The 9299-nt window shown below is 45.7% G+C and overlaps 1 protein-coding gene across 1 annotated transcript; it reads right to left on the bottom strand.

Moving 5' to 3' along the window:
• Positions 1–495: 495 nt before the first annotated feature.
• Positions 496–1428, bottom strand: LOC146813061 (olfactory receptor 5V1-like). The gene has a single exon (XM_085615253.1). The coding sequence runs from the start codon at positions 1426–1428 to the stop codon at positions 496–498; it is 933 nt and encodes a 310-aa protein (XP_085471379.1).
• Positions 1429–9299: the final 7871 nt, after the last annotated feature.

The raw sequence follows: 9299 nt of genomic DNA, 5'->3' as shown, positions 1-9299 counted from the left end.
TCCTGAGTGGAGTAGGATCCTTCTATTCTCTGCTTGTTATGCTGGCCTGTTGCCTTCCACATGCTTATCCTCCAGATATGTTATGCCTTCCAGACACTTACCTTGCAGATGCGTTTAGCCCGCAGAGAGCAGTGTCAGATACCTGTTGGTTTTCCCTTTGTCGGCAGAGGCTGGCTATATCTGAAACTCAGGGGTAGGAGAATCTAACCGGGGCGCCCCAAATAATGGAAGGGTACATAACAGCTCAGCCAGTCAGAACTGTCTGTTCCTCTTCTTGCATCACAGACTATATTACCTAGGCTTATCGCTGTTTTGAGCTGCATTTGAAAAGCCAAACCCAAGAGACTATCTGATTTCTAAAATCATAATATCACTTTAGGGATCAAACTGAAAGGGTGCAAATAGCATCAGAAATATCAACCTCAGTTATAAATTAAATGTATTTCAGAAATACATGCTTTGAAAGATTTAAAAAATCTGTTTTTATTTTGTTTCTTAAATGCTATTTAGTATTCTTGTCTTCCTCAGGGTGTTTTTAAACTCTGTGTTTTTAAGGCTGTATATAATGGGATTACATAGTGGCGTTAAAGCGACATATAACAGAGACAATGCCTTGTTGTTTTTTACTGAAACCATTGATGCTGGTCTCATGTATGTGGAACAGATAACTCCATAGAATAATATAACCACAGTGAGGTGGGAGGTACAGGTGGAAAAGGCCTTGCGTCTCCCCTCTGTAGATCGGATTTTCAGGATTGTTGAGATGATGTTGATGTAAGATACAATAGTTAAAGCAAAAGGTGCAACTCCAACTAGAGTACCCACAATGTAGATTGCTACCTCAACAGCATGAGTGCTGCTACAGGAAAGATTCATTACAACTGCCACATCACAGAAGAAGTGGTTGATTGTGTGAGACCTACAGAATGAGAGCCTAGATATTAGTACAGTGTCTGGTATTGGGTCTATAAAACTAAATAGCCAGCATCCGGCAGCCAGCTTCATGCAAACTACATTATTCATGGTTTCCACATAGCGCAAAGGATTGCAAATGGCCACATATCGATCATAAGCCATGACTGAGAGAAGCAAAAATTCTGTAGACACCGTAGACATGAAAAAAAACAACTGCAACAAACATCCATTTAGAGAAATGTGTGTATCCACCAGAAAGAAGTGAGCAAGCATGTTTGGGAAAATGATTGTTGTGTAACAGATGTCAAGAAAGGCAAGGTTCATGAGGAAAAAATGCATTGGTGTGTGCAGTTGTATGTTAGAATAGACAACCGCCATGATAAGAAGGTTCCCCACGAGTACCAGGAAGTAAATCAGAATAAAAGCCAAGAAAAGTGGAACTAGAATTTGCGGAAAATCATTAAAACCCACAATGATGAACTCAGTCTCTTCAGTTTGATTTTCTCCTTCCATGTGTCTTAGAATGCAGATTTCCAGTGTTGGGAAATCAAGAATATCTGCAAATAAAGAGAAGAAGGAAAGTCAGTATACAACACGCACCGTTTTGGGTGAGAAAACTGATGAGGATGTCTGGCAGTCTCAGTTGGTATGTTTACTATCGGACATTGGGGACAAGAAACGGGTGACAAGTAAACCAGTTCTAATGTTTCTTGTTTGTATTATCATTTTTTTTCACTTTTATGGGGCAATGATTCGACTGCATGATGTCTATTGCTAATTTTTATATTGTTAATTATTTATATGATAGATTGCAGCTTTAACTATTCAAAACTTGTTAAGAAGGCACCAACCAATAAGAAAAGTTCTAAATTGTTGCATTTAAGGTGATGGCTGTAACCCTATATAGTACTATAAGGGCTGACATTAAGGGGCTTATTACGATGGTGGACAGACTTCACCTCCCAGGTAGTGAGGAACCAACATATTGTTTTGCTATTCTGGCACCTCACCACCCCTGCATCTGTTTTTGTCTTTAATTTTGACACATTCCAGGTACTTTGCGCAGAAAAGTGACACTTCCATGGCTTCTTATGGACTGAACTATTGTGAACCTTTTTAAAGTGATATCTTGACTTGTGTTTGTTGGATTTTTGTAGTTTTGGTTTTATTTTATTCAGATAAATATTGGTTATTTTTCAAGACTGGTGTGGTGTCTTTTTGTAGTTTTGTCACTGTGTTACTGTGTGTATGTGCACATTCTTTACACATTGCCACGGATTTAAGCCTGACTGTTCATGCCAAACTCCAAAGCGTCTGAGCAGGGGTTATCTTAGATGTGTGACTCCCTTGTCCTAACTAGAATAGGGGTCCCTACTTGGCAGGGTGCAAAACTCTGAAAATTAGAGACTCCCATTTTTCAATACATACCATAAATTAACCTGTGCTCACCCTCTGGTAGCTTGGCAAAGAGCAGTCAGGCTTAACTTAAAAGGCAGTAGTAAAGTATTTATGCAACACTTCAAACAGTCACACAGTGAAAACACCACAAAAAACTCCACACCAGGCTAAAAAGTAAATATGATTCTATTAATAAAAAAAGACCACAATGCCAAAAATCCAAAAACTAGAAGTCTGGATCTGATTTTTTAAAGATTAATTGTAAAACATCACTTAGAAGCAATGAGTGCCAATGGACCGGGGCAAAGTTGAGAGTACAGGCTGATCGCGATGGAACAGGGACCTGATACAGAAGCCCCTCAAAGCCCGCTGAACAAAGTACTGTTATCCTGGTTGCAAAAAGTAAGATGCGGAGTGCAGCCGAACAATGCGTCGGTGTCAATCTTGCATTCGAGGTGATGTGTCGATTTCCGTCACGCAGTGGTTGTGATGAACTGGTTCTAAAGACGATGCGCTGAGCCAATGGGCGTTGGTTCAGTAGATCCTGCGGCTGATTTCTCCACGCAGTCGAGAGGATACGTCGATCTTCCCACACTACAGTGATGGGATACATTTGTTCTGATGCTTTGGTTCTTGATGTGATGCACTGGTTCTGAGTGTGTTGCACCAATCCTGCTTCTGCAACAGTGATAATGCATCGGTTCTGCTAAACACAGACAGGAGATGCGTTGGTTTAACTGGAGCAAACACCTGGGTCCATTTACAATGGACCAAGCAGAGGAGCCAGTGGTGAGACTTTGATGTACCTGAGACTCAAAAACAGGAGACAGGCCCTTGGAAATCAGTCTGGGTTCAAACAGAGTCCAGTTCTCTGCCAGCAGTGTCAGAGGGAAGCAGGCAGTAGGGCAGCACAGCAGGAAAGCAGTTCTTCTAAAGCAGCAGTCCAGCAGAGTGATAGGCCTTGAAGAAGTGTCTGATTTGGTGGGGTGAAAGACCCTATACGTATACCGAGTTGTACCTTTTAAGGGAGGGTGACTTCGGAGAAGGGTCTTTGAAGTGCATGGGGATCCTTTCTCCTAGCCTTGGCTCCAGACACATTACAGAGGGTAATCACCACTATGTGTGGGGACAGGGCACTTCCTATTCAGGTGTGTCAGCTCCTCCCTCCCATCCTGCCCGCATGAGCCATCAGGATGCAGATGGACACTCAGACACACCTAACCTTCCTTGGTGTGTGGCTGTCTACAGAGAATGCACAAAGTCAAGCTGCCATCCACCTCAGATATGTATTGTAGACATGTTGCAGGTACCCAGAGCTTTAAGAGCCGAGAAATGACACTTTCTAAAAGTTCTATTTCTAAAATAGTAGGGTTAAAACTAACTTTACCAGTAAAGAGGATTTAATATTGCCATTCTAAAGATATAACACATGACAGAACTACTCCTTTCAATCAGGAATTACAGCTAAGGAATAGGCCTCACATTAGTGAAAACAAATGTAGTTGTTTTTCATTACCAGGACATGCAAAACTTAAAAGTACATGTCCTACCTTTTACTTACATAGCACTGTGCCCTATGGGCTATCTATCTTTGGGGTGACTTATGCGTAATAACAGGGATGTTTAAGGCCTGGAAAGGGGCTTTAAATGTCAGGTCAACATGGCAGTAAAATTGTACACACAGTGTGAGAAAGTGCCATCTTTCTTGCATGGTATGCCCCCACTTTTTGCTAAATTGCTGAATGTACTTTGACTGAGTGTACCCTAGACTTCTGCCAATCAGATGCCCAGGGCCTATGTTCCTTCCTTAAAACACACAAACTCCAAATTGGCAAACCCTGGCCACATGTCAGCCCCTGGTAAATGGTACCCTAGGTACCCAGGGCCTTGTGACCAGGGAAGGCCCCTAAGGGCTGCAGCACTCATTGTGCCACCCTTAGAGGCCCTGTACCCTTACACACACACACTGCCTTTGCAGGCTGAGTGTCTGGGTGCAGGACAAAATGAAGAGTCGACATGGCACACATCTCTGTGTGCCATGCCCATCACCTACACTGCCAAGGCATATGTCAGCCACCCCTCTGGCTGGGTGCCTTATGCCCATGGTGTGGGCACAGGAGCAGGAGCCCTGTGCCCCAACAGTACCCAGGTCCATTCCCGGGCACTGTAAGTGCAGTGCTGCCATTTAAGAGTACGTGGTGCTGAGAGCTTGTCAAACACGACCTCCACAGCACCATAATGGCAACACTGAAGACTGGGAAGTTTGGTATCCAACTTCTCAGCACATTAAACCCACACTGATGCCAGTGTGGGATTTAATGTACCAAGCACCCCAGAGGGCATCTTAGAGATGCCCCCTTACAACTAACCTACAATCCACGTCTGCTCTGAGGCTGCCCAGGCTGCCACACAGCAGACACTTTGCTGGACCCCTGGGTGGGAGAGCCCCTGCTCTCCCGGGCCTGCAACAATGCACATCCTGGGTAAGGTGATAAATCTCCTCCCCCAGGATGAGCAAAGGGAAGCTTCAAAGGCCTGCCGCCTCTAGGAGTTTCCCCAGGCCACTGCAACCCCCCACTCTGGCAGGAAGCTTGGCCGGAAACCCAATACAAGGACAGGGGATGTGCCAGCCTGCCCACCCCACCCCTCAGGTGGGGGAGGCGAGGTGAAGCACATCTCCGGGCTCTAGTCATCTTGAAGATGGGAGGCCGTACCCTATCAGGATTAGGCTACTGCCCCCCTCCCACAGGAGAGAGGCAGGATAGGGGGTGTACCCACCCCAGAACAAGGACCCATTGGTCCCTGGCCTTCACCTACCTGTAACGCCCCTAAATCTAGTATTTAGGGGCACCCTGAACCTTCCTTCCCCAGATTCCAGATTCCAAAACTAAAAGAAGAGCGAGAAGAAAAGAAGACCTGCCCTGCAGCTGCGAAGGAGAGGGAGACACCAACTGCTTTGGCCCAGCCCTATCGGCCTGTCGACCTCGGACCTGCTCCTGCTCCAAACCCGGCATCTCTTGTGGCCAGCAACCTCAGAAACCCTGGAGGACCTGGCTACCTTTGAACTCTGATCCCCTGGGACTCCCATGAGTAGAGGCTCTACTCAGAACCTACCTTTCACCCCTGGCAGCAGCCCGGAACCGCGATCCCAGCCCACTCGGCACCTGCCAAGCCTGGCCGGTGCCGGAGTGAACTAAACCCACGAGGACGGCCCCACGGCGATTGTGACCCCGAGTCCGGCACCCAAGGACCCCCCTCGACAATCCTGAAGAAGCCTGCAGCCTCAGAACAGAGTGCCACCCCAACCGCGATCAACAGAGGGTAAGATTTTCCGACACCAAAAGACACCCCTGCACCCGGCGCCCCAAGGCCCTCTGTGTCCAATCCCGGGGTACCTACCTATCCTCCAACTACCCAACTTACCTCTCGAAGTGGTGGTGGCACCTGAAGAGTCCTCATCCCCGAGCCTGCAGTCTTTTTCCAAACCGGAGAATTCCCATAGAAATCAATTGAGCGCCCGACGGCTCAAAAGCACCCTGCACCCAGCCGCCCGAGTGGACCTGGCCGTGAAAACTCTACTCTAACTTACTTCCCCACTTGCCCTGAGTAAGTGACCAGGAGCCCAGCTCCCACAGCCGCGTGGCTTGCCAGACAGCAGCCACCAAACCAGGCCCCCTTATCCCTCATAGGATAACATTGGCCCTAACTCTCTCTGCACCCGGCTGCCCTAGAGTCGCTGAGGGTGAAACAACTATACCTACCTGACCCTGGGAGACCCCTGAGTCTGTGCCCAGAACCTCAACTCTGCCAGTCGAGTACTTACCCTTAAACCGCAAACTCTATTTTCCTCATAGGGTAACATTGACTGGCTTTTTCCTGAAATTTCTTCTAAGTGTGGACTTTTCAAATCTTCAAATAATCACCAAAAATCAGCCGAGTGACAAAAACAAATTTACTCACCTGCCCTTAGGTGAGCTCCCAGTGCTGGATCTTGGTGCCCAGCACTTACTCTGAAAAGTACCCACAACTATACTTACCTTTAACTCATTTTTCTTCCATAGGAAACCATTGACTGTTTTTCTGTGAAATTTCTTCTAAGTGTTGATTTCTGCAATTTCTAAATATTCTTCAAAAATCGTATAACATCTGAAAACGTAATTACTTATCTGTTTTGGATAAAGGTCCCAGTACTGAGTCTAGGCACCCAGTACTGGATTACAAAAGTAACGATAACCTACTGTACCTGTAACCTAAATTTTCTTCCATAGGGAATCATTGATTGTTTGCTCTGAAATATTTTCTAAGTGCTAACTTTTAAAAAAGCTAAATATTGGTTAAAAATCATTACAGTACCAAAGTCGACTTTCAACAACTGATTCTGAGAACTGACCCAGGACTGGATCTAGGATCCAGGCCTGGAATTACAAAAGTAATCTAAAAAGTAATCTGTTGCATATAATTTGAATTTATCATTGAGCTCAATGTATTGTGTTTAGAAATAGAGTTGCTTATTGCAACTACTTGTAACTGTTTACTAAAAAGTCTATTGCATATACAAAAGTATTTTTATGAAACATCTCCTGTCGAGAAAGTATATTTTAATTCCAAGTGTTGGTTCTAAAATAAAACAAGCATATATTTGTTATATACAAACCATTGGCCTAGAGTTCAGTTATTGAGTGTGTGGAACTATTTGCTGACTGAGTGTGTACAACAAATGCTTTACACTGTCCTCTGATGCTGCCTTACTGCTCGACCAGGCTACCACTTTGGAGAGTAAGGTTATATCTAACTTTAACCTCTGTTAAACCCTTGGGGTCTGTGGACTCTGTACACCCTGTACCTATTAAGTAACAGTATCTACAGAGCCACTTTCTCACATTGGTGGATCAGCGGTGGGATACAAACTTGCATTTGTTGGACTACTTGGTTACCATCTGACCACACGACATAACTCTTAAAAATTGCCTTTAGAATTCTGATTGGTCTTTCCAAAATTACTAAAAGTCTTGCTAGGGCCTTGCTTAAGTCCTATTAGAATTTTAGAAAAATAAAAGTCACTATAGTCAGGGTAGAGGGTTAGAACTGTCAGGTTAGAATGTCTCAAACAAACCCAGCTATTATTGATAATAATAACATGGACCTGGTGGAGGAGCTCGACCTCACACCTTACTTACACTTGTCTTTCAAGGAATTGAGGCCCTTATGCAAACTTAAAAATTTACAAATGGGCCTGCATCCAACCAAACTAGGGCTCCAGGAGCTCTTGGCTGAGTATGCTAAGGACCACCCATCTGAACATGGTGATGGCCAGTCAGATGAGGAAAGGGAAGCAGAGGAGGTTGACAACAACCCCCCCCCCCATGCTATTCCCTAGGGAGGAGAGGACAACCATACCCTCCAATCCAAGGATTAGCATCTGGGCACCTAGAGGCTACACAGGTGGCTCTGGTCCTAGAGAGAACACTGGGGGATCCCCAGTGAAGAGGACAGCCTTGTGAGGCTGGCCAAAAGATTAGAGCTAGAGTCCAGGCTCCTGGCTCTAGAAAAAGAAAGGAGAGCGATGGGTTTAGCACCCATCAATGGTGGCAGCAATAATAAAAATAAGGATAGGGAGGAAACTTCTGACCTTAAAATCCCCAAAGGGATTGTCCCTAAATTTGAGGAAGGTGATGATATCACCAAATGGTTCACAGCCTTTGAGAGGGCTTGTGATATCAGAAAAGTAAAGAAACCTCTCTGGGGGGCACTCCTGTGGTAACTGTTCGCTGGTAACTGCAGAGACAGGCTTCTGACCCTTTCTGGGCCAGAGGCAGGATCCTATGACCTCATGAAGAAAGCTCTGATTGAGGGATTTGGATTCACCACTGAGGAGTATAGAATTAGATTCAGGGGGGCTCACAAAACCCAGACCCAGTCCTGGATTGATTTTGTAGATTTCTCAGTGAAGACACTGGATGGTTGGTTAGCTGGACATTGTGTGCAGGATTTTACTGGATTGTACAATTTATTCATGAAGGAACATATTTTGAGTAACTGCACAAATGAAAAGTTGCATCAGCATTTGGTAGACCTAGGTCTAATATCTCCCCAAGAATTGGGAAAGAAGGCAGACCACTGGGTCAAGACTAGGGTGACAAAGACAACCACTGGGGGTGACCAAAAGAAAGTGGTCCCAAAACCTCCCCAGGGGAAAGGTGGTGAGAATCCCCAAGATAAAAAGTTTGAGTCTTCCAAAGGGCCCCAAAAACCTGTTCAGGTGGGTGGGACCCAAACTACTCCCTATGTGCCCCAACCATATAGGGGGAAGAACTTTGATCCCTTAAAGGCCTGGTGTAATACCTGCAAGAAGCAAGGACACCTAACTGTAGCTTGCCCCCAAAACAAAGCCCCTAAGGTACCCAGTACAGCTACTCCTGGGGCAGCAAGCATACAAATGGGATCAGAGGTGTACCCTGAGCAAATCTGGGAACACACTGAAGCAAGTCTAGTCTCCTTGGGGGAAGTGGAGTTTGCCACTGTAGCTGTGTGGCGACCCAACTTAAAGAAATACTTACAGTACCCCTGGGTGAATGGAACTAGGGTAGAAGCTCTGAGGGATACAGGTGCCAGTGTCACTATGGTGAAAGACACACTGGTTTCCCCTGAGAAATACTTGATTGGGAAGTCTTACCCAGTCACCAACGCTGACAGTGTCACCACTAGTCATCCCATGGCCATGGTAACATTAGGCTGGGGGGGGGGTTACTGGCCTGAAACAGGTAGTGGTCTCTCCAAAGTTGCCAGCTGCCTGTCTGCTTGGAAATGATCTGGAAACCTCAGCCTGGGCTGAGGTTGAACTAAAGGCCCATGCAGCCATGCTGGGCATCCCTGAATTGGTGTGCATGCAAACCAGAGCACAGAGCAAGAGGAAGGGTGAAAAAGTAGGTCTGGAGCCTGGAATAATGGCCCAGCCAACCAAGAGAAAAGGAAAAAAGACTGGGGAA

Source organism: Triturus cristatus, chromosome 7 (assembly GCF_964204655.1).
Source record: "Triturus cristatus chromosome 7, aTriCri1.1, whole genome shotgun sequence".
In the NCBI taxonomy this organism is placed as follows: Eukaryota; Metazoa; Chordata; class Amphibia; order Caudata; family Salamandridae; genus Triturus; species Triturus cristatus.
This window is presented reverse-complemented; position numbering and strand designations above follow the sequence as displayed.